Below are 26,330 nucleotides of genomic sequence, written 5' to 3' on the forward strand. Positions count from 1 at the left end.
ATTTATTATAACCATCCCCCCAAGTGGAAAAAGCCCTCTTCCTCATTTTTGAATTGGTACTACCGCCATCTATGTTACTAAAATTTCAAAGTACACAAGTTTTTTATTTTATGCATTGAACCACATGTCCTATGGTTGTACTTTTGGAGCCCAGTAGAATTTTAAATCCATAAAGGTATCTCAAATGAGACTTCCTCTAAAGCCCAGATCCTACACCTAAATCTCTCCCAGGCAGCATATCCAGAATACTATGGAAATCAAGCAGCAACCACTCCGCTGTCCTCAGTAATGACCAAGACCAGCAATGTCAGCAGTAGTATGTACTCACGGAGAGCTGCTGCTGCTTTTCTGAAGTTAAGAGAGCAAGTGAAATATAGCACCTTCAATTTTTAATAAAAAAATGACACGTGTTTATACACATACAGCCAAACATATGTTACAATGTTGATATTTCAAATAATTTTAAACATCTTTTGTTTTGCTTATTTCCAGCTTTTGAATTCCACACTGAGTATGTATTACTTTTGTTACAAATAAAAAAAGTTACTATATTCTTTAAGAAAAGAGGCATGTCTATATACGCTCAAACCATCAGGAAAAACTTCATTAAAACAAAAGATGCAGTCCAAACGATTAAATTCAACTGTCTAGGTGTTGGAGCATCCAAAGTTCAACTGACAGATAATTTGAAAAAAAAAGTACATATATTTCTACTGTGTCCTATCATTTAACATGTTATCAACAAGAAAATAATGACAAGAAAACGAGGGGAATCAGCAAAGCTCTTTATGGAACACGAAAGATCACTCTGAAAATGTCTCAAACCCCACTTCTCAATTCAACCTACGGGAGGAGAAACCTTTTTTTTAGTGATGAGAGATTAAGTTCTTTACACCACTACGATATTAAGTCAACAGAAACTCTTACTTGCAGGCTTGGGTCTCCTCCAGGTGTACAACCTTTAAATTAAAAAGATGATAAATGCTATCACACCCCCAAATTAATGCATATTCTTACTTAATGTATAAAGATGTGTTTTCTTATCAGTAAAATAGGTCTTTAGATCTGCATCTGGCCTCTTAGCGTGCTTTTCTTCATATACACCCGTTTTGGGGTTTTTGTGGCGGAAGATGAAGTGCAATTTATAGTCTTCTCCACATTTATCTGGACCAAACATAATCGTATAAGGGGTCTTGTCGTGGAACTGATCCTTCAGAAACAAAAATGAATTATTTTAAGTGACTCAGTCAAAGTGTTCAAAAGCAAACTTTCAAAGTGTGGTATTTCCTCTAATAAAATCCCAGTAAGTTTTTGGCACCTTAAAGAAAAAACATTCATTTATGAGGCTTATATACCTACCAAAGAAAAAGAAACTTTACATGAGAATATATGAAACTGCTTTAAAAAACAAAACAAAACAGTAGGGGCACCTGGGTGGCTCAGTTGGTTAAGCATCCAACTTTGGCTCAGGTCATTATCTCACAGTTCGTGAGTTCGAGCCCCACATCAGGCTCTGTGCTGACCGCTTGGAGCCTGGAGCCTGCGCTTCAGATTCTGTGTCTCCCTCTCTCTCTCTGCCCTTCCCCTGCTTGCACTCTGTGTGTCTCTATCTTAAAAATAAGCATTTTTTAAAAAGTTAAAAAAAAGTCAAACTGGTGCAGTCACTCTGGAAAACAGTATGGAGGTTCCACAAAAAATTAAAAATACAACTACTCTACGACCCAGCAATTGCACAACTAGGTATTTATCCAAAAGATATAGGTGTGCTGTTTTGAAGGGGCACATGCACCCCAATGTTTATAGCAGTACTATCGACAACAGCTAAAGTTTGGAAAGAGCCCAAATGTCCACTGACGGATGAATGGATAAAGAAGATGTGGTATATATATACAATGGAGTATTACTCGGCAATCAAAAAGAATGAAATCTTGCCATTTGCAACTACATGGATGGAACTGGACAGTATTATGCTAAGTGAAATTAGTCAGAGGAAGACAAAAATCATATGACTTCACTCATATGAGGACTTTAAGAGACAAAACAGATGAACATAAGGGAAGGGAAACAAAAATAATATAAAAACAGGCAGGGTGACAAAACGTAAGAGACTCTTGAATATAGAGAACAAACAGAGGGTTGCTGGAGGGTTTGGGGTGGGGGGGCTAAATGGGTAAAGGGCATTAAGGAATCTACTCCTGAAATCACTGTTGCACTATATGCTAACTAACTTGGATGTAAATTTAAAAAATAAATAAATTATTTTTAAAAAGTAATGCATATACCTATAGCTAGTTACTGCTTCTTTCATAAAACAAAGAAATAAGTTTGCCAAAACTAAAAATTACCTAGAACAGAAATCAGGACAAGATAGAATGGCTTTGAAATTCACATTTCAAATAAAAAGCAAAGAAGTCTCAAAGTCATTATTCCCAATCCTCTAAATATTTCAAAAGCAGGAGAGGTCTTTATTTACACAAGTGTAAACAAAACTTTCCTTTTCTCTAAGATCCTTAAAAGATAACTGTGTGGGCGTCTGGGTGGCTCAGTTGGTTGAGTGTCCGACTTCAGCTCAGGTCATGATCTACCAGTTTGTGAGTTCGAGCCCCATGTCAGGCTCTGTGTTGACAGCTCAGAGCCTGAAGCCTGCTTCAGAGTCTGTGTCTCCCTCTCTCTCTGCCCTTTCCCCACTCATGCTTTGTCTCTCCCTCAAAGATAAACATTAAAAAAAAAAAAAAAAGATAACGGTGTGTGGTCCCATAAGGAAACAGGAAGTACCTACCAGGTTGAGTTCTGGGGTTTTGGAAAGCAGTTTCACATAGGCACCACCACATTCTATTCCATTTTGGAAATTAACCTCATACCTAATTTCAAAGAGAAAAGCAGAAAACCATAAGCCATTTTGAAAGATCAAATTTCTTAATTTACTTCCCCTTTCCCCCAATCTTGGTCACATATTTTATCACAGGTCATACGTTTATCCTTAAGAAAAATTCCATCTTCTATTGCTTTTGAAGATTTTTTTTTTTTTAAGTAAGCTCTATGCCCAGCATGGGGCTTGAACTCACCACCCCGAGATTAAGAGTCACACCCTCTACCAACTGAGCGCCTCATCTTCTTTTGTTTTTGAATGACTACTCAATACCCCCCACCAAAAATAAGTAAAATAAAACAAAACCTTAATGCAGATTCCCACTGAACACTTTTACAAAACCCAGAAGTTCATTTGATATTAGGGGAAAAATAATCTGTTTCAAAGAATTTATTCAGCAGGAAAAATATACTGGATTATAGGATGTTTATTTATTTATTTTTTTTTTTAAATTTTTTTTTTTAATTTATTTTTGGGACAGAGAGAGACAGAGCATGAACGGGGGAGGGGCAGAGAGAGAGGGAGACACAGAATCGGAAACAGGCTCCAGGCTCTGAGCCATCAGCCCAGAGCCTGACGCGGGGCTCGAACTCACGGACCGCGAGATCGTGACCTGGCTGAAGTCGGATGCTTAACCGACTGCGCCACCCAGGCGCCCTTTATAGGATGTTTAATACACCCCAAACCAGCTACTAGAACATACAATTATTCTCATAATTCTTTAAAATACAGTAATAATGTTCTGACATCTAGGAAGTTTCTATCAAGCAAATGTTTCACTCACTGAACAATGAGAGGCTTGGTATCAAACAGGAAGGGCTTGTTCAGTTTTGCGGAGATGGCATGATGCTTGGCCCGAGACATCAATACAAGTCCTTTATCACCTGGAAGCTTTGTTTCCTTCATTTCATCTACCTCCCACTTTCCTGCAAGACATCAGAAAAAACTCCAGGTATTCCTTAATTATACCTTTGAAGATCTCTTAAATGGTAACAGACAAAACTCCAAGTTGTTTAAGTCTATCATGCTGGCAAATTTTTACCATATTCCATTTACCTATGAGAGCTGGTCTATTAAACATACACACATTTAACAGGTATTAGGATATGGTTTTTAAAAACCTGTAGCATATTCACTTCATCAACGCCTAGAAAGACCTTCCACTTCCAACTGACAGTACCACAGGTGATAAACTACCTCTCCATTTTATGGTATGAAACAGTCAACAGGTCTAATCCTATGAACACACAGACAGCAAAACTCCCAAGGAAAAAATCTTAAAATGTACACATATTCCTTTCAAACTAGCCTTAAGAGATACTATGGAAACAACATGTGAAGCCTCAATTTGCTCTTACATCTACATCAAATGGAACTCACCATCATATTTGGCAATTTCATCATCAGTGTCCTCTTTCTTGGCTTTGGATAAAATCCACCTATAATTAAGAAGACAAACCCCCAAATTAAGATTTAAAGGACAGCTGGCCTGTGAAAAGAATCAATGGAAATACTAACAAAAGCAAGATCTACCCAGGTCTTCGTAGCCTATTTAACCACTCTACTTTCTTTGACTTTTATTTTTTATTTATTTGTTTAGAGAGAGAGAGAACACATGCTCCATGTGCAAACTTAGAAGGACAGAGAGAGAGGGAGACAGAATCCCAAGCAGGGGGGAATCCTAGCTGGCTCAGTTGGAGAAAGCATGCAACTGTCTGAGCCCCACGTTGGGTATAGAGATTACTTACTTACAAATAAATAAATTAAAAAAAAAAAAAAAAAAAAGAATCCCAAGCAGGCTCTGAGCTGCTCAACTTGGGGCTCAATCTTAAGAACCATGAAATCATGGCCTAAGCCAAAATCAAGAGTCAGACACTTAACTGACTGAGCCACCCAGGTGCCCCTCTTCAACTTTTAAATCTGCCACACAAATAGTAATACATTGAATTCAACTCACAAACCTGTAAAAAAAAAAAAAAAAAAAAAAAAAAAAAAACTACCAAACCCAGGAAACAATTCCACTTTTTTTGAGACTTAAGAGAAAAAAATTTTTCAATTCAAAGAACAATACATAGGGTCGAGGGAAAAAGAGAAATGGAAATTAGACCCACATGCTCTAAAAAAATTTTCTAACTGGGCATGTTCTAAATTTTCCTAAAACAGCACAAACACTGGGGACATAAAATAGACATTTCACTACATGAAATGCTATGCAAAAAGGAATCCATTATCACATCTTACTTATGTGAGGTTTGCCTCCAAGATGTTTTCCCCTAAGAGACACTTACCCTGACAGAGTTCCTCTGTCAAAGGAATCAGCAAAATACACTTCCCCTGTTGGAACCGGAGCTTTGTAGGTGACCTATGTTTAATATAAAAATGAGACTCAAGAATTGAAATTTGCAGCACTATTCCCTTCTTAGTAGGATTTGCTTTTAATTATCCCAAATTTTTATAGCAGGCCCTCAATTCAATGTATAAAAAATTTATCATTGGCAAGATATACAAAAGGCTACTATTTTTAACTCAACTTCCCCTTGGAAAAAGGTCCAAATTTACCTTCATCCTTTGATTATCTCAAGAAGTAAAACAAATAGATTCAAAGACCACTTCAAACCTTTGGAGACGGAGGAGCACTGGTATCTGGTTTTGATTTTGAGTCTTCTACCTCTTCAATAACATCATCGAGGTCGTCCTCAATATCAATCATATCATCATCATGGCCTTCGTGAGCATGAACAATTGTCGTTCCAAGGACCAGTAACATACAAAGCAACCACTTCCCTTCCATGATCTACATATAAAAAAAGTAAAGTAAGTTAAATGTATCACTTCCTTTTAAAATCTTTGTAAAGAGGGGCACCTGGATGGCTCAGTCTGTTATGTGTCCAACTTCAGCTCAGGTCACAATCTCGCGCAGTTCATAGGATGGAGTCCTGCATTGGGCTCTGGGCTGACAGCTCAGAGCCTGGAGCCTGCTTCGGATTCTGTGTCTCCCTCCCTCTCTGCCCCTCCCGTGCTCGTGCTCTGTCTCTCTCAAAAAATGAATAAACATTAAAAAATAAAAAACTAAAAATTTCGTGAAGACCACTAACCCCTCTCTTATTTAAAATTAAGGCATTCAAGGGGCACCTGGGTGGCTCAGTCGGTTGAATCTCCGACTTCCGCTCAAGTCATGATCTCACCTTGAGTTCTAGCCCACATTGGGCTCAGTGCTGACAGCTCCAGGCCTGGAGCCTGCTCTGGATTCTGTCTCCCTCTCTCTCTGCCCCTCCCCCACTCACGCTTTGTTCTCTCAAAAATGAATAAACACTAAAAAAAAAAAATTTTTTTAATTAAAACTTTCAAATCAGAGCCAGAACAACTTAACCATGACTATTTCATTTTACAGGTAAAGAAAGTGAGCTAGAGAGATCAAGGGATTTTCCTAAAAATCAGTCAGTTAAAAGATTCAATTTCAAGAAAATTTCAAAATGAAACTCAAAACGATTGTTCCCATATATAATATCATGTTGGCCACCGACCTAGGGTGTCCAAATGCAATTTCAAACTAGCTTTTTGCATTTATAAAGAGTTTGACAACGGGCAAAAATCTCTTTCACATATTAATTTACAATTTACAATGACATGGTAACAGAAGAGCTAATCAGCCTCACATTAAAAAGTTAATAGAGATATTGTTCCAAGATCATCAAGTTTAGATAGAGCTTTTAACTAGTGTTTTAAGGCTCACCAACAAAAATACTAAGCCAAGGACCAGCTACTTTTATCTCTTATTTTTTAAACACTTAAATGTATTATATCAGGCTGTCATGGCTGGTAGTGGGTCCTCTTTCTAAGGACCACAGATCTAAAGATATAAAAGCCGAGCCACGTGGATGCACAGCATGATTTAAGAATATATAGTACAGGGTTTTAATTGTGCCAGATGAAAAGAGTTCTAGAGATGGAAGGAGGTGATAATTGCACAAGAATATGAATATACTTTATGCCACAGAACTGTACACTTAATAATGGTTAAGATTATAAATCTTCAACAGAAATTAATTTTTTAAAAAAGAGAATAAATCTTATGTGTTTTTAAACCACAATAAAAAACTCAAGGAAAAAACCTGAGCTTAATATTTTTGGTCTCTTGTTTACAATAAAGACTTTTATTTCTCAGGCAAAGTCAAAAAAAAAAAAAAAGAAAAGAAAAGAAGAAAGAAGAAAAAAAAAACTGAAGGAGCTCCTTCACAAACTTCAAATGGCCCCAATACACAACCCTGGCTGCCATTTTGACCAGTTAAGTTCCTAGAAAAAACATAAATCAATGTACTCTCATGTTGAATTTAATGCCAATTCCTTACAAACTCTGTAATTCTTTAATGTAACTCAACACATAGAACTAAATTTTCATGCGTCATTTCCTGGTATTCTTTTATTTACGCATCTTAGGACTGTGTTCCCAAAATGAAAGAAGGTAAAGTAGACTGGATTCTTAAATGTTTAGCATCTAGACAATGCAGAAAATACAAGTATTAATAAAACCATCCATAACCTTTCCTAGGACTGGATTAGTTTTTAGAAAAAACTCAGTATCAACATTCTGCTACAGTCTCTTATATACTTAAAAAATGCCAGTAATCGCTCATTTATTCACTGGAAAGACCTCTATTTTATGCAATCAAAACAATATACAATGGTATAGCAGTACTGCTTTGATTTACAACTATAAGGGGATTCTGTGAAAGTAAACAGGCTGATTCAACCCTTCTATCTAAATCAATTTTATACAACTCCTAAGTTCTCTCTCATACAAACAATGCTATAAATGGGGATTAGATCCCCAGCAAAAAGCTATAAAACCAAATTAGCCCTAAACACAGCTAAAGCAACAGCTTTATGGCTACAGCTTTTTTTTTTAATTTTTTAATGTTTATTTATTTTTGACAGAGACAGAGCATGAGTGGGGGAGGGGCAGAGAGAGAGGGAGACACAGAATCTGAAGCAGGCTACAGGCTCCAAGCTGTCAGCACAGAGCCCGATGCAGGGCTCGAACTCACAGACCGCGAGATCATGACCTGAGCCAAAGTCGGTCGCTCAATCGACTGAGCCACCCAGGCGCCCCTGGCTACAGCTTTTTAAAAGTAAACAAAATGTGGTTAAGACTAGTAGTAATTAAAAGTACAAAACAGGGGTGCTTGGTGGTTCAGTTGCCTAAGCTTCCAACTCTTGATTTTGGCTCAGGTCATGATCTCACGGTTTCATTAGATCAAGCCCCCACACTGACAGCTCGGAGCCTGCTTGAGATTCTCTCTTCCTCTCTCTCTCTGCCCCTTCCCCTCCCCTCACACTCTAGCATGCTCTCTTAAAAAAGTACAAAACCAATGGATTACTTAGGACTAAGTAAGTACTGGTGCTGGAACACTCTTTTCCAAGGAAAAAAGCTAATTAGGGAGACAGTCTGGTAGGCTAACTACTCACCTTTAAAAAAGGTAGGACTGAATCGCTTCTCGGCCTTTTGGCTAAAATCAAGTGCAAAAAGGTAGGACTGATTTTTATTCCTCAATAATTTTTAATTTGTTGATATATTGTTGCTATGGACTGAACTGCGTTCCCTGGCCACCCCCCCCCGCCCCAAATCTGTTGAAGCCCTAACAACGTCCAATGTGACTGTATTTAGAAACAAGACCTTCAAAAATTAACGTTACTTAAGAGGTCATAGGGTAGGGGCTCTGGTCCAGTGGAATTGGTATTCACCTAAGAGGAAGAGACACTAGAAGCGTTCATGCACAGAGGAAAGTCCACATGAGGACACAGTGATGGCAGCTCTCTGCAAGCCAATAAGAAAAGTCCTCACCAGAAACCAATCCCGACAACCACCTTCATCTCGAGACTTCCAGCCTCCAGAACAGAGAGAAAATAATTCCCTCCTGTTTAACCCCTGCCCTTAGTATTCTGTATGGCAGCCCAAGCAGACTACAACAGCTGTCCTCAGGTTTTTAAGTATAATGTAATGCAGTGTTTCTCAAACTTAAACAGACATCAGCATCACCCAGGGGTGAAACAGATTGCTGGGGTTCATCCCGAGTTTCTGATTCAGTCCACACCTGAATTTTACCTAACTAGTTCCAGACGATGCTGAGGCTGCTGGTTCAGGAATCACACTTTGAGAACCACTGCTTAGGGTTTATGAATAATCCATCTGTGCTTTGTTTTCCAGGATATAAAACATTTTCATATATATTGTTCATGTAAAACCTCCCGTGAGGTATTACTCTTTTATTTCACACATTATGAATGAAAACTTAATGAAATTAAAATAGCCTACTTATTACCACAACTAATAAGTGAGACTCAAAGAATTCAAATCCTGTATTTCTATTACACTGGACAAAGTGTTACTATGCAGTTGAAACTGACAGAGTATAATGAACAGAAGACAGGAAGACTAAGGCAGGAAGAGCTAGTAGGGAGTGATCTGGAACAGGGGGGTTCAGGTAGGGTTAGTGAGGAAGGAGCGACCGCAGAACAGCTAGTCCCAGATGTGGACCAAGGAGCATGGGGAGAGAAGGCATCTGCGTCACGCAGACAGAATGGTCCCACTGAAAGGAAAACAGTTTTCAGGTAGCAGAAGGCTACCTGTCCCATCAGGAACAACAAAGAAAATCTCTAGCAAACTTCAGAAAATGGACTTCTCCCCCACTGCCATCTCCTCTACACTCTGAGTTGCAGAACCTGGTTTTTTAGGTAAGAGAAGTGTGCGGGAACTCATCGGTCACTTTCACATTATCCAGAAGGTCACGAAGCCTATGAGGGATCAGTATGGCCAAACCACAATGCTCACAGCTCTTATGTGCCCTCATGAGCCTCACCCACTGCCACCTTTACATATACTGCCTTAACACCAGTAATCTGCCAGTACTCCCGAGAAAATGCTACGGCCAATAAGTCCATCCTAGTTCCCACAATCACTATTAAGCCTCCTTAAATGTTCCAAGTTCTGTCAGAGACTTGTCCATACTCACAAACAATTCAGCAATGTATATGAAGGTGATCTTAATTCTCTGTTTTGTTAATGAAAATCCAACATTACCAAGACAAAAAATTCCCCCATCTTATTTCAGTCCCTCTGCCCACACTCTTTATATCAAATGGAATCCAAAGGTAGCACTGACTGCCTGGGTATTTACATAGGATGTTGGCACTACTATGCTTTCTAGAAGAAAACAGGAGAAAATTTAGGTGATCTGGGGTTGGACAATGAGGTTTTACATACAATATCAAAAGCAAAATACATGAAAGACAAATTGGTAAGCTGGGTTTTACTAAAATTAAAAATGTCAAGGGGCACCTGGGTAGCTCAGTTGGTTAAGCGTCTGACTCCTGATTTCAGCTCAGGTGGTGATCTCATGGTTCATGGGTTCCAGCCTCACATGGGGCTCTTGCTGACAGCACAGAGCCTGCTTGGGATTCTGTCTCCCTCTCTCTGCATCTCCTCGACTCGCACTCAAGCTCTTGCTCTCTCTGAGAACTTCAACTCTGAGACTTAAAGAACTCAAACTCACCAATAAGAAAATAAACCAGCCAGTCAAAAAATGGGCAAGAAATCTGAATAGATACTTCACCAAGTGAAATATTCAGATGGAAAACAAACATACGAAAAGATGCTCAGTATAATTTGCCAGTAACTGCAAATTAAAACAAGATACCACCATGCACCTATGAGAATGGCTGAGATAAAAAAAAAAATGGCAAGGATGTGAAGCAACAGGAGCTCTCACTCATTGCTGGTGAAAATGCAAAATCGTATACCCACTCTGGAAGACAGTGTGGCAATTTCTTACAAAACTAAACATAGTCTTACCATATATTCGGCAATCATGTTTCTAAGTACTTACCCAAATGATCTGAAAGCTTACAAGTGCCCAAAAACCTGCACACCAATATTTCTAGCAGCTTTATCCATAACCACCCCAAACTTGAAGAATCTAAAATATCCTTCAATAACTCTATGAATAATAAGCAAACTGCAATGCAACATTATTCAGGAATTCAAAGAAATGAGTTATCAAGCCATAAAAAGACATGGATGCATTTTAAACGCACACTGCTAAGTGAAAGAAGCCAGTCTGAAAAGGTGACAGGCTGTATAATTCCAATTAGATGACATTCTGAAAAAAGCAAAACTACAGATACGGTAAAAAAAGATCAGTGGTTACCAGAGGTTTGGGGAAGGCAGTCAGGTTGAACATGTCAGCATCAGGGATAATTTACACAGTGAGACTACTCTGTAGGATGCTGTAATTATGCATACATAACACTATGCATTTGTCAAAACCCATGAACCTTCACAGCACAGAGTGAATCAAAAGTATGAAAATTTTTAAAAAATCATTTAGGAGGTCAAGTGATCCAAGGATAGCATGCAGATGTGACAATCTGTGTTACGCATATATTAAACAGCCTCATCGAAAGGGGTGGAGGGAGACAATGCCGACCTATGTAACTTCAGAAACAAGTGGGGTGTGTAAACTTGACTGTACGAAAACATTTTTCTAGCTGGTGAGTTATTTCCTATGCGTGTACTGGCTAACAATTCTGACACTGCTATATGTGTACACTGGAACTGAACAAGTGAGTATTTGGGTGGTGGATGGTGGGAGCCACTTTTCATTGCTGGGTGTGGGAATTTACAGATAAGAAAAAGCCAGAATACTCTATATGGTAATGGAAGAGAGTCGGAGACATCAGCACAAACTCATGTTGTGCTTAATTTACAGAAGATTACACATAGTAGTATTTATAGATATGTGCATATATACCCATTAGTATGCACACATTTCCTTGATGTGACACTTGCGAGGACCTAGAAGAAATATACCCCGGTACAATAAATACACCTGATACCAAGATCTTGGGGTTTTTTTTGTTTGTTTGTTTTTACATTTATTTATTTTTGAAAGAGAGAGACAGCACAAGTGGGGGAGGGGCAGAGAGAGGAGACACAGAATCCGAAGCAGGCTCCAGGCTCCAAGCTGTCAGCACAGAGCCCGACGCAGGGCTCAAACTCAACAAACCGTGAGATCATGACCTGAGCCAAAGTCGGACGCTTAACCGACTGAGCCACCCAGGCGCCCCTAGATCTTGTTTTTTTGTTTTTTTTTTTTTTAATTTTTTTTTTTTTAACGTTTATTTATTTTTGAGACAGAGAGAGATAGAGCATGAACGGGGGAAGGGCAGAGAAAGAGGGAGACACAGAATCGGAAGCAGGCTCCAGGCTCTGAGCCATCAGCCCAGAGCCCAGCGCAGGGATCGAACCCACGGACCGCGAGATCGTGACCCAGGCTGAAGTCGGACGCTTAACCGATTGAGCCACCCAGGCGCCCCTTAAAGCAGGCTTCATGTCCAGTGTGGAGCCCAACGCAGGGCTTGAACTCATGACCCTGAGCTCAAGACCTGAACTGAGATCAGAAGTCAGACATTTAACCAACTGAGCCACCCAGGGGCCAACCAAGATCTTGATTTTTAAAACCACTTCCAAAAAAAGGGGGACCCCTTGGAGAAATGGCCAACTCTAGGATTGGGGCAGGAAGTACACAAGATAAACCTGGGACATCTTGCAGTGCCAGATAAAAAAATGTTCAAAAAAGAAAACAAAACTAAAATACCCATAATGATGGGAGGGTATGTCAAAAGAACACAGGAAAGAGTGCCCAATGGCCAAAGCTGGAACAGTATGAGCAAAAAATAAGTGGTACTGGATAATACCCCAAAGTATAAAATAGATGCCCATGGATCTATACTGATACAAATATATGGGTAAATAAATAAATGGGGGAGGAGAGCCTAATTCCCCACTCCTAACATGTGGGCTGCACATAGTGATGTCCTCCTAAAGAGAACAGTATGGGAAGGGGGAAAGAGAGAGGAACTTTCCACTGGAGAAACGTGGCAAACACTGCCTCACCCAGGTGATCAAAGTCAACATCAACAGTGATAGGTCAGGTTGGTAGCATGTACACTGGATACAATATGATGAAAGAAAGGACTTTAACCTCAATGGTTTTCCTCCCAAATACCCCCAGTCTAGTCATGAGGAAAACAACAAACAACAAAATCCCAATAGAAGGACATTCTACAAAAAAACCTAACGGTAGTCTTCAAAAACCTCAAGGTCATCAAAAATAAGGAAAGTCTGAAGAAGTATCACAGCCAAGGAAAGCCTAAGGAAACATGAGTAAATGTAATGTATCCTGGAACAGAAAAAGGACAGTGGGTAAAAACAAAGGAAAGCTGAATTAATGATGAACTTTAGTTAATATTTATGTATTAATATCGGTTTATTAATTGTAAATTATAGTAAATATACTCTATTAACAGTAGAAAAAACTGGGTATGCGTCATCTGGGAATTCTCTGTACTATTTTCATTATTTTTCTGTAAATCTAAAGTTGTTCTAAAAATTAGTTTGTATATATATGTGTATACATACGTGTATATATATAAACACGTATGTATACACACATACATACACATACACAACCACGTATATATACACATACATATATATAAAAGGATGTTCTACTATTATGCCTCAAATGGTTGATCTCCCTCCTAGGGTTGAAATGTACTACAGGAATCTAGTCTAACTCCCCTTTTTGAGAAGAAACTGAGGGCCAGACATTGACTTGCCACAAATCAGTTATTGGCAGAATCAGATCAGAAGTCAAGGTTCCTACCTCCCAGTGCAGTGCGCCCTTCCTGGTAATTCTACAAATGCTTTCGTCTTAAAGACATGAAGTGATTTTTCACATAGTTTAACATCCAAGAGGATTTCAGAAGAGGATTTCAGGGGTGTTTTCTCTCTTTTTAGGTCTTCATTTGTCTTTACGCTGACAGAATCCTAAGCAGAGTGCACACTTCTATTATCACTTTGTTTTTCTGTTTCTAAGATTATCCATATGAAATACCTAACAAGCAGCTCAGGAGCAAAGCAATAACACTTTTAGAGAATAGACAGCACACCTCTCCTCAACTTCCCCAAAGTCACAGAGCAAGTGAACCCTGTATTTGGAAGGCTCAGCAGTAAAAGTGAATTAAGAATTTACCTTTAAACTGAGAAACATTTTTCTCTAGTAAAGAAACATTGACCATGTTTCCTAAAATTCTCTTCTACTTCACAATTCATGTTAACATACATTAGCTCGAGGGAAGGCTTCTCACATTCCCACATGCCGTAACAGCAAATTCCTCCCGACCCATACTTTAAGCCATTATATTCTTAGAGCACTTCATTTTCCGGTTTTCTTTCAGGGACCATCTTCTCTCCCTCTCTCTCATAATTTTTATCATTCCAAGGCCTTACCTTAAACTCTATAGCAAAGCCCCTCTGAGCCAGGATGCAAATGCTGGATGAATGTATAACCCATAACTAGGTTACTCAGTGCTACATGAAGCCTCACAGTGGGTCCACTTAAATTCCTATCTTGGTCAAACTACAATCACTACAGGCATGGACCTCCAGGACAGCCAGCAATTAAAAAACCAAAGCACAAATATGAAAATCTTTTAACATCTATGAGTCTACTGAAGTGGACAACTGTCTCAAAAATACCTTTAGGTTACATACAAATATGAATTTTGTGTGGCTCTGCCATAGGATAATGAAAGCAAAGACCAAGTCAATAAAACCAATACTATGGGGCCAACACCAAGACCAAAGCTTGATCTAAAAGTAAAACCTACAACATCTAGGTTCTAGAGAAATCAACAAACTGCAGATCCTTCAAATAATTAGTCAATTGGGCTTATAACAAAAGCTGGGTGGCAAAGTTCAAAGATTGTTTTCTGGGGGCACTTGGGTGGCTCAGTCAGTTAAGCGTCTGACTTCAGCTCAGGTTATGATCTTGTAGGTCATGAGTTCAAGCCCCACATCGGGCTCTGTACTGACAGCTAAGGGCCAGGAGTCTGCTTTGGATTCTGTGTCTCCAACTCTGTCTGCCTCTCCCCCACTCACACTGTCTCTAGCTCTCAAAAATAAATAAACGTAAAAAAAAAGGCTGTTTTCTGGCAGCCAGAGGCTTAGACTGGGAATTCTGTATTACAAAAGGGTTAAAGGAAAAAATACATCTGATACACATTAGAAAACCTGGCTTGTGTCAGACCCTAAAGCAATATTTATTGCTGACATTAAACTCTGTGAGTGCTAACTATATATCAAGTATGAAAAGAAGTCAGTAGTCTCTAACCCTCAGGAACTCAATCTACATAATATGGTTGTCCATAAAGTCTGGAAACATAAGGAGCCAGGGAATTAAAAACAAATCCAGAAAAGGGGCGCCTGGGTGGCTCAGTCAGTTAAGCGGCCGACTTCGGGTCATGATCTCACGGTTTGTGGGTTTGAGCCCTGCATCAGGCTCTGTGCTGACAGCTTGGAGCCTGGAGCCTGCTTCTGATTCTGTGTCTCCCTCTCTATCTCTGCCTCTCCCCTGCTCATACTCTATCTCTCTCTCAAAAATAAAGATTAAAAAAAATTTTTTAATCCAGAAACATAAAAATTTTTTATAGATTTAAAGTGACCTTAATGTCATTATATATACTTGCCTGTGTTTTCAGAGTGTGTGAGTATACTGTAGTATTAGTTCTACTAATCAATTTTGGGGGGTTTTGGGGTCAATATCAAAATAAACTCGTAATATTACAGACTTTTATTTATCTAACTTGCAAAGCAGGCACACAGCTTGTTAGCAATGCTTAAGACTCATGCTAGTATTTTCTTTCCATAAAAAACAATGCCAGGGGGGGCGCCTGGGTGGCGCAGTTGGTTAAGCATCCGACTTCAGCCAGGTCACGATCTCGCGGTCCGTGAGTTCGAGCCCCACGTCGGGCTCTGGGCTGATGGCTCGGAGCCTGGAGCCTGTTTCTGATTCTGTGTCTCCCTCTCTCTCTGCCCCTCCCCCGTTCATGCTCTGTCTCTCTCTGTCCCAAAAATAAATAAATGTTGAAAAAAAAAAATTAAAAAAAAAAAACAATGCCAGGGGAGCCTGGAAGGCTCAGTTAAGCGTCTGACTTTGGCTCAGAGGTCATGATCTCACTGTTCGTGAGTTTGAGCCCCGTGTCGGGCTCTGGGCTGACAGCTCGGCTCTCAAAATCTCAGGGACAGGAGTCTTTTAAAAGCACTTAATCTACTCACTTTTAATACTTCAATCCATTCTTTTTAACTTTTAAGAGTGAACACATCTTGAATTCTAGAGATGGAAATTCCCTATTTTTAAGCTGACGAATCAGAAAATTAATTCCTGACATCCAAGGCAATATAGTGTATGTGGTGGTATAACCTGTCAAGTCGGAGAAACCTGGGCTCCAGACTCTCCTGCTCCTCTCTGTGGCCTTGCAGCTGACTGAACTTCCAGGAGTCTTCTTTCCCTATTTTATAGATGTGGGTAATAGTACTACTGGCTGAAAGGCTTGCTGTGAAAACAGAAAAAGATAATACAAAGTCTATCAGAATCCAATACTTTATAGGTATATGCAAATAGTTTGTTCTTTGATACACAGTACGACCAGAGTGAATACACCTTCAATTCTCATCCAATATGTTTGCTTACTCCTCCAATGTTTTTCAGCAAAGCTGAATAATTTTGCATAGCAAGAAAAACCTGCTTTCCACCAAGTACACTGTAGGATTTCTTCTTTAACTCTTCCTTGCAATGGTGTCTATACAATTTTCGCATTGGTATATACAAATGTCCATGTTTATCTGTGATTTTTTTTCCTGCCCTGTCATCAATCACTTCTCTTCATGAATTCTCTAAAAGTTAATTGATTTTTGGTTAATTATAATTCTGTTCCCAGCACACATTGTGAAAAAAACAAACTATACACAACAATGTACATGAAACTTCAATTGAGCACAAAATATCCTATTTAACAGAAACAGACACATGCTGCACTGAATTTTAGCAAATCTGGACAACCACTTGGATCAACTTTAGGAATGGGTAAACACTAATGGAATATTAAATTTTGGGACTCATGGGTGGCTCAGTCAGTTGAGCATCTGACTTCAGCTCAGGTCATGATCTCGTGGTTCGTGGGTTTGAGCCCCAAGTCGGGCTCTGTGCTGCCAACTCAGAGCCTGGAGCCTGCTTCAGATTCTGTGTCTCCCTCGCTCTCTGTCCCTCCCCACCTTGTATTCTGTCTCTCTCAAAAACAAACTTACATAAAAAGATTTTTTTTTTTAAATTTCTACCCTGTAATACACGAACTTTTATCCTCAATAAAGACCTATTTAGAAAAAAATCTTTAAAACAAATGGAGACTTACATTATTTTTTAGTTAATTAAATTTACATTTTTATATTTTATCTTTTTAAGTCTATTTTTTTCCTAGGAAAGAGAGTATTGGTCTGGGGCGCCTAGCTGAGTTGGTAGAGCATGTGACTCTTGACCTCAGGTTCATAAATTTAAGCCCTATGTTGGGCATAGAACTTATGTTAAAATATATATATACATACAAAATATATATATGCATATACCCACACATACATGGTTTTCTTTTCTTGCGAAGTTTTTGTCTGGTTTTAGTATTAAGGAATACTGGCCTTACTAAATGGGTTAGGAAGTATTCTCTCCTATTTTCCAGAAGAGTTTGTGAAGTTAATTCTTTCCTAAGTTTCTGACAGAATTCACCAATGAAGACACTTGGTTCCAGGCTTTTATTTGTGGGAATCTGTTTCTCAAAAGTTAGGGAATGTCAACCTTAATTCCTGTAATCCATGAGAAATTAAAAGAAGAACAGAAGAAATCCCCAGGAAGGGATTGTCTCTTCATTCAAGTTGAGGAAGTTCTTTGTGTTCTCAGTTTGTTGAGTATTTTTATCATGAAAGGGAGCTGCATTTTGTCTAATGCTTTTTCTGTGTTTACTGAGATGCAGTTTTTGTCCTTCATTAATGTAGTGTGTTACATTCATTACTGTATGTTGAACCAACCTTGCATTCCTGGAATAAATCCCAGTTGGTTATTGGGTAGTGTCCTTTTAACGTTGCTGGATTCCATCTGCTACCATTTTGAGGATTTTTGCATCTATTTTCACAAAAGATGAGGTCTACTGGGGCTCTTGGGTGGCTCAGTAGGTTACACATCTGACTCTTGGATTTCGGATCAGGTCAAGATCTATAGTGTCTATAAATCTACAGATATAGAGCCCCACGTCAGGCTGGTGCTGACAGTTGGTGCTGGTATTAGGGTAGTTTGGCCTCACAGAATGAGTGGGAAGTGTTCGCTCTTCTATTTTTGGAAGAGTTTATGGATGACTGGTGTCAATTCTTCCTTAAGTATTTGGTAGAACTAACCAGTAAAGCCACTTGGTCCTAGGCTTTTCTTTGTGGGACTCATCTTTTAACCTACTGAGCCACCCAGGCACCCCTGTGGACTCATCTTTTAAAAGAAGATATTTCAACTAATTCCTTTAATCCATGAGAAATTAGAAAGATGAACAGAAGAAATGACCTGGCTAATATTCTTGGTTGTTTAGGGGGGGAAAAAAAGTGATTTTTAAAAAGGCAGCATATAGGGGCGCCTGGGTGGCTCAGTCAGTTAAACGTCTGACTTCAGCTCAGATCGTGATCTCATGGTTCAGGAGTCTGAGCCCCACGTTGGGCTCTGTCCTGACAGCTCAGAGCCTGGAGCCTGCTTCAAATTCTGTGTCTCCCTCTCTCTCTGCCCCTCCCCTGCTCGTGCTCTCACTCTCTCTCTCTCTCAAAAATATTTTTCTTTAATTTAAAAAGGCAGTGTATAATAAGAAAGGAGGCAGTCTTTCTTTCATGTAGGTTATCCACTCATCTATTAATACACCCTTTTCAAAATTTAAGTCTTATAGGTCTTAGGTATCTTTGGTTATCTAATTTAATCCTCACAAGAACCCCAGGAGGTTCAATCACCCTCAGTTGACACGTGAGAAAAATAAAGCTAAGAGAAGTTACATAAACTGTCCTAAGTCACAGTTAGATATACAGTAATGTTTATGAGCGGGAACTCAGAAGTCACAATCCCTCCTCGACTACCCAATAACTTGGCACACTAAGTCAACTACTAACCTCGGGGCCCCAGTTTCTTCACCTCTTAAATGAGAGCACCACCACCATATACTTCTCAGGATCATTGTATGAACAAAAGGCACGTAGAAAGTGCTTATGACAGTGCCTGGTTTACAGTACGTACGCATGACATCAGCAGTGATTTCTACTAGTACTAGGTATTGCCCAGTGAGATCATTTAAGTTTCAATGGTTCTAAAACTCCGAGTTTTAAGGCAAATGAGAAATTTTAAATCTTAGATTGGAAAGGAACCAGTTAAAAGGAACTCGATTCCAGGCAGGCACAGATGAACAATTTTACTAGTACTTTTTATACCTTCTGATTGTATTACACATGCATCCAGTCAAAAAGCAAAAGCACTAAGGTGGGGCAGGGGAACACATAAAATGTGGTCTTTATTTAAAAATATATCGTCCCTCTCTCTCTGCCCCTCCCCCGTTCATGCTCTGTCTCTCTGTCCCCAAAACAAATAAACGTTGAAAAAAAAAAATTTTTAAAAAAAGGGGCGCCTGGGTGGCGCAGTCGGTTAAGCGTCCGACTTCAGCCAGGTCATGATCTCGCGGTCTGTGAGTTCGAGCCCCGTGTCAGGCTCTGGGCTGATGGCTCAGAGCCTGGAGCCTGTTTCCGATTCTGTGTCTCCCTCTCTCTCTGCCCCTCCCCCGTTCATGCTCTGTCTCTTTGTCCCCAAAATAAATAAACGTTGAAAAAAAAAAATTAAAAATATATCTCATTCAGGGGTGTCTAGGTGGCTCAGTTGGTTAAGCGTCCGACTTCAGCTCAGGTCATCTCACAGTTCATGAGTTCAAGCCCCGCGTCAGGCTCTGTGCTGACAGCTCAGAGCCTGGAGCCTGCTTGGGATTCTGTGTCTCCCTCTCTCTCTGCCCCTCCCCCACTTGTGCGCTCACGCTCTCTCTCTCAAAAATAAATAAACGTTAAAAAAATTTTAAAAATATATATATCTCATTCATTTAAAAATATAGAGAGAGTACCTTGTTTACAGTTTTAAATTTTGTTTTTCATTGACAGGAACATTATAATCCATTTTTCCATAGCACTTTCTTTTTGCTATAAACCAAGTATGTTTAACATGTGAATACTGAAAACACATTGAAGATTCTCTAAATTCTTTAAAAAAAAAATTCTCCAAATAGTTTTCACAGCACACAGTTACGCTTAATTTAAAAGTACATCTGTTGCAGTTAAAAAAACATCCAACCAGCACTTTCCTAACAAAGTCCTACAGTAAGCTATACAGGTTACAACTATGTTCAGTGCACTTTTACTTTGCTTCGGAGTCATTATAAGCTGAATTTGCACACTATTCAAAGTAGTTCCTGGTTCCCCATCTCATTTGTCCCTCCCGGTAGCCCCCTAATTGGGGGTGTGGCATCCAGGAGAGTTCCCATTTCCATTTTAAAGATGTGGAAACCAAGCTAGTTACCTAAGCTAGTTAACATGATGGGCCTCAAATTCAAGACTGCATTCTGCTTCCAACTGTCACTTTGTCCCTTAGGCTATCTAGCAGGGCAAAGTAACTCTAATTAAAGGATGCAACAGCACGATTGCCAAAACGGCAGAAACAGCCTCTGCACAGACGTTTACCTCTCATGGTTCTTGGAAGATAACCTGTTAGTTGAACTGTCTGTCCTGTTAAGATAAGTTAGGTGGAGACGGATGAGAACACCCATTTTCAGATAGGTCAGAAAATCTGTTGTTGTGGGGCACATTCACTCCAACACACAGTTCACTCTGGGCTTCTCATGATCCAGTCACTAGGCTTGTTGGCTTATGTACCCTGGCTGGTGCAAAGGAGAACTCCCACACAGTGCTTTACCTCTGTTCCAAGTCCACTCTAAGTACAATTACAGCAAGTGTACAACATGGCAGTGATTCTATTCAAGACCCTCAAAAAAAATTTTTTTAATGCTGAAGAGCTAAGATACAGAATGATTTCAAAAATCAATACAATTCTTCCCTTAAAAACAACCAGCAACAAAACCCAAAAAACTCTACTCGTTAAAAAATTAAAATGTTCCATTTCCTAAATTAGAGGTAAAGAGACTTAACCTTGGCTCACCTTAGTCCTCAGTTTAACTTCCCTCAACCACCATTCACTTGTGCCATACCATGCAGTTAACTCTCTAGATCCAGTTCTCCCCCCCCCCCCACCCCATTGCTAAAAATGTAACTTCAGGTACTGGGAAACAGGACTTAACCAATTCAAACAGCAGGATGTCAGTGTAGTGGACCAACAGCATTCCGACTATAATAATTTATTGCAATCATTACTTATCTGGCAGTTAATACAGGGTTATCAATGTGTCTTCTCTTATTTTACACACATCTCAATTTAACTCTAACGACTCCATCAGGTACTATTATGCCCATTATTTGGGGAGAACTGGGGCACAAAGGGTAAGTAAATTGCCCAAGTTCACACAGCAGCAAATGGTCCATAAAAGACTTGAACCAGGGCCTTAACCTTAAGCACTACACCAAAACTGCCCTGCCCTCAACTATAATCCCAAACGTGATCATAAAATTAATGGCATGACCTTGGGCCAGACATTTCATACCTCTGGGTCTCAGTTTCCTCCACTATAATACAACCTACCCTAATTAAAAGCAGGGGCTTTCCTGCTTTTAATGTCCGGTGAATTTCCGACTGGATTACTCCCCACCCCCAAATAGGTGTGTATGTTAAGACTGAAGTTCTTCAACCACGGCGTGTTCTAGCACATTCTCCATAGTCTTCGGGGTGCTAGGGTTCAGTCTTCGCTTTGCGGCTTTATTTTCCAGTATTGAACCTGTAATGCTAATCCTAAACATTCTCTCTCGTTCTGGTACTACATTTTCCCACTGCTAGGAGTACCGACTAGGCCTGATCCCACCCCAGACCTTTACCGGCTATTCCAACCCACCCCGCGGTTTCCCAGGTAGCCAGGAAAGGCCTTAGAAAGCCCTAGAAGCAAAGCCATAGGAAGAAGTTGGCTACCCAGAGGTCAAGGGAGGCTTCAGGGCACCTGCCACGCCTCCCGACCCCGGCAGCGCGGCCTCAGCCTGGCTCCCCAAACCAAGCGGCCCCGGTTAGGGCCTCGTCCCTCACGACTAGCGCGTCTGCCGAGGCCTGGGCCCTAGAAACCCAGCCCGACCCCCTCGGCCCCGGCCACGCCCGGCCCTTCGGCGCCGCACCGCGCACCCGGGCCCCCCGGGGTCCTCATAGGCCGGAGGACACGCGCAGGCCTCCTGTCTCACCTCGAGTTTTACAGGGACCGCCAGCGGCGCCCGCGCCTCCACCCGCCCGCACACCTGGCCCCGCGCTGCAGTGGAGACAGCGGCAGAAACGGCCCCACCGTCACGTGCCGCAGAACCAAGAGGCCTCCGCTACCGCTGCTGCCGCGCTAGCGAGCCCCACCGCGCAAAGCCCGGCCCTGCGTCCGCCCCTCGCTCCTGAGTAGCTACGGACGGCACCAAGTCCCGCCCCCCCGCGCAAGCTCCAGGGTTCGGTTGGTCGGTAAGGCCATCGCTCTAGGCACCTTCCCATACGCCCCCTAGGGCTATTCTTCGTGGAGTGTGGGGATTGGCTAGGAGTGAGGCAGGAAGTGGCTGTTGGTTGGGTAGGAGAGAAGGGGGAGGAACAGCAGCGGAATAGGGAACCTCGGGCGCGCGCACCCTGGGGCGGGGCCGGTCTGGCACGCGTTCCCGCGCCCGGTTGTCCTGGTGCCTTAGTGGGCCAGTTGCCCGATGTTTCATTCCCGTATCTTTGGCTTCTTCCCTGCCGGTGCCTGGACCTAGAACCCAGGATGGGCATCCCATTCACTTTGCTTAGGGGGCAAATGACAGCCGGCAGAAGGAGTGGGAGATCGGCTGAGCCTTTGGGAAGGGCCAGTTCCCAGAGGCAGCATGTGCGGGGATCAGATGGAACCCCTCACCGGCTTCTTTGGCCCGGCCTGAAGTTGACTGCACAGCTCTGGGTAACCAGGCACCACCGTTCCTGCAGAGTCATCTCTCTGGGCGCAGCAGCCTGCGGCCGCCTCCTTACCCAACACACAGTCCAGAATACTATAATCCAAGGTTATTTCCACTTTCAGTTTGTGATGTTTCCTTAAATAAGATTAAACATAAAGGCACAGAGACTGACGGCAGGATTGAGAGAAAAGGATAGTGCAATGGAAAGATTTCAGACACACCACAATTTTTATAACCCACTTTAATATGTTGAAGAAATGGAAATGGCCAATGGCTTTCCTAGACCTTTTTGGGTCCTGGTCTCTGACTTCCATTTGTTTGGATACCCAAAGGCTGAATCTTAGGATGGAAAAAAATTGGTATCAGTAGATGTATCACCTATCCCAAGAACCAGCATTATTTCCTCTTGCCACTTTTAAGGAGAAGAGAAGGGTCAGAGTTTGGTGTTTGCATAAACTTAATATTCTCCAATTCTTCACCCCCCAAATCTATGTAAGAGAATTTTATAATATAAATTATAATTTGTGCTCTGTCTCTCTCTCAAAAATAAATAAACACTAAAAATTTTTTTCAAAAAAGGAGTGTGCAGGGAGATGGTTTAGGTTTTAGATCTGGATTTTAGATTTAGTATGATTCCAGGGAGATCTGAAAGACTATGAGGCCAGTTGGGAAACCAATTTTTGCAGTTGATTTAAGAGCAAGATTAGGGAATGGCAGGGTGTGTAGAAACATGAGCATTGAATATTTGTTTGTTTTAATGTTTATTTATTTATCTTGAGAGAGAGAGAGAGAGAGAGAGAGAGAGAGAGAGAATCCCAAGCAGGCTCCACGCTGTCATCAAGGAGACTGACACAGGGCTTGACCTCAGGAGCTGTGAGATCAGGACCTGAAAATCAAGATTCAGACGCTTAACCCACTGAGCCACCCAGGCACCCCAAGCATTTAATGTTAATGCTGAAAAATGGCCCAGTGGACTCAGGAGGCTAGGGAAAGAGAAGAATCAAAGCTAACGCTGAAAGTCTGAGCTTGGGTGACTGGAGGTGAACTGTAAAGGCCCTCAGAAGAGGGAATTCAAGCTTGGCTGAGCCTGAGGATCCTGTCTGGGCCCAAGACAGAGCGGGACAGGAGATCCTGCTAAGAGTCCTGATGTGGATTTTTTTTTTTTTTTTTTTTTTTTTTTGCCAAAGCCTAATGTTCTTCAAAGGACGAGGCAAAGGGCAAAACACTGAGGAATGAGATTTTTTTTCCAATTTGAAAGCGGTCACTATTGATTAACTGACCAGATTACACAAATCATCACTGTAGACACCTCAGTTCATCCTTCTACTAAGTTTGCCAATCTGGTCATCCCTGTTGCCAACATCTCCATCTTCTACAAAGTGGGTGGTCTTTCTCTTCATCCCACTCATGAAGAAGATAATTTGAAGGGCCACAAGGAATTGTTTGCTTCTTTGAAGTGTTTTCCAACAGTATATAGATCACCCGAATCAGAGTCTGCCAAGCAGATGATGCCATATTTACCAAGAGATGGAGCAATCCAAGTGTTATCTGTCGGGGTAATTTGCTCCTTGTTGATCTTTCCATAACACTTGTGGATCCATTCATTTTCTGACTTAAGGCTCATGTACTTCATATGCCAATATATGGTCCCACAAATGAAAGGTGAAAAGGAAGCTTTTATTTTTATTTTAATTGTTTTAATGTTAATTTATTTTTGACACAGAGAGAGACAGAGACAGAGCCCAAGCCAGGGAGGAGCAGAGAGGGAGCCACAGAATCTGAACCAGGCTCCAGGATCCGAGCTATCAGCAGACCCCAACGTGGGGCTTGAACTCGTGGGGCTTGAACTCGTGGGGCTTGAACTCACCAACTGCGAGATCAGGACCTGAGCCAAAGTCAGATGCTTAACCGACTGAGCCATCCAGGCACCCCAAAAAGGAAGCTTTTAAATAACATATGTATATTAGTTTTCAAAAAAGAATCATATAAATGTGGGTGCCTGGCTGGCTCAGTCGGTACAGCATGTGACGCTTGATCTCGGGGTTGTGAGTTCAAGCCCCACAATGGGTATAGAACTTCTTAAAAAATCACATAAAAGTCTGCTTTTGTGTTTCATTTTTAAAAATAAAATATATGTTTGGGGAGCCTGGGTGACTCAGTTGGTTGAGCATCAGACTTCGGCCCAGGTCATGATCTCGCAGTTCGCGAGTTCGAGCCCCGCGTGGGGCTCTGTGCTGACAGCTCAGAGCCTAGAGCCTGCTTCGAATTCTGTGTTTCCCTCTCTCTCTCTGCCCCTCCCCTGCTCATGCATGCTCTGTCCTCTCTCTCTCTCCCAAAAATAAGCATTAAAAAAAAAGTTTTAAAAATAATAAAAATAAAAATAAATAAAATATATGTTTATGAGGCGCTTGGGTGGCTCAGTCAGTTAAGCGTCCGACTCTTTATTTCAGCTCACGTCATGATCTCATGGTTCCTGAAATCGAGCGCCGCCAGTGGGGCTCTGCACTGAGAGTGTGGAACCTGCTTAGGATTCTCTCTCTCCTTCTCCCTCTGCTCCCCACCCAGCTCACAGTCTCTCTCTAAAACTTAAAACAGCTAAAAATAAAAATAAAAAATATGTTTCAAACGCACCATAAACAAAATTGTTGAAAACTTCTGTCCTTCTGTGCTTCTTATGACTTAACTTGCCTCTCCACGTTACCTGCGAAGCCGCCTTCACCCTTGCTTACCCCCACCTTCCTTTGCCGGAAAGAGAAAGGGGGCACATAGCCAGAAGGAGCACGCTCCATTCCCATCCTGTTCTGTCTTGCTGGTTAGGCTAGTAATGATCATTTCTGTGCACCTACACTAATCTAGCAGTGTCAAATTGAGAAGGGAAAAAAAGTACATAAATAGAGTGCCTGGCTGACTAAGCCCATAGTGCATGCCACTCTTGATCTGCCAGTCATGAGTTCAAGTCCCAGGTTGGGCGTAGAGTTTACGTTAAAAAAGAGTGGGGTGTCTGGGTGGCTCAGTCCGACTTCAGCTCTAGTCATGATCTTGCAGTTTGAGAGTTCGAGCCCCACATTGGCTCTGTGCTGACAGCTCAGAGGCTAGAGCCTGCTTCGGATTCTGTGTCTCCCTCTCTCTCCTTCACAAATAAATAAACATTAAACAAAAATGAAAAGAAAAAAAAGTACTGGGGTGCCTGAGTGGCTCAGTTGGTTAAGCCTCTGACTCTCAATTTCTGCTCAGGTCATGATCTCACAGTTTAATGAGTTCGAGCCTTGCATCAGGCTCTGCACTGACAGTGTGGAGCCTGCTTAGGATTCTGTCTCTGCCCACCCCAACCCCGCCGCCTCTCCCCTGCTTATGCACTCTCTCTCAAAAGAAATAAATTGAAAATAAATAAAAAATTAAAATTCAACTTTA

General features: G+C 41.1%; 1 protein-coding gene across 3 annotated transcripts in view; it reads right to left on the reverse strand.

Annotated features, from left to right (window-relative positions):
* CANX (calnexin) overlaps positions 1-22,419 on the reverse strand; it is a 34,644-nt gene extending 12,225 nt beyond the window's left edge. The window contains exons 1-9 of one of the 3 annotated variants that reach the window (XM_043585502.1): positions 22,206-22,380; positions 16,192-16,324; positions 13,594-13,757; positions 5,487-5,663; positions 5,158-5,231; positions 4,250-4,308; positions 3,654-3,795; positions 2,780-2,861; positions 1,018-1,210 (exon numbers count right to left, since the gene is read on the reverse strand). In XM_043585502.1, coding sequence (XP_043441437.1) covers positions 1,018-1,210; positions 2,780-2,861; positions 3,654-3,795; positions 4,250-4,308; positions 5,158-5,231; positions 5,487-5,660 — 724 coding nt within the window. In that variant the 5' untranslated portion in view covers positions 5,661-5,663; positions 13,594-13,757; positions 16,192-16,324; positions 22,206-22,380. Of the gene's footprint in view, positions 1-1,017; positions 1,211-2,779; positions 2,862-3,653; positions 3,796-4,249; positions 4,309-5,157; positions 5,232-5,486; positions 5,664-13,593; positions 13,758-16,191; positions 16,325-22,205 lie in introns of all 3 variants that reach the window. The other 2 variants (XM_043585496.1, XM_043585495.1) reach the window with 2 other exon arrangements.
* Positions 22,420-26,330: the final 3,911 nt, after the last annotated feature.

Source organism: Prionailurus bengalensis, chromosome A1 (genome assembly GCF_016509475.1).
Source record: "Prionailurus bengalensis isolate Pbe53 chromosome A1, Fcat_Pben_1.1_paternal_pri, whole genome shotgun sequence".
NCBI classification, from domain to species: Eukaryota; Metazoa; Chordata; class Mammalia; order Carnivora; family Felidae; genus Prionailurus; species Prionailurus bengalensis.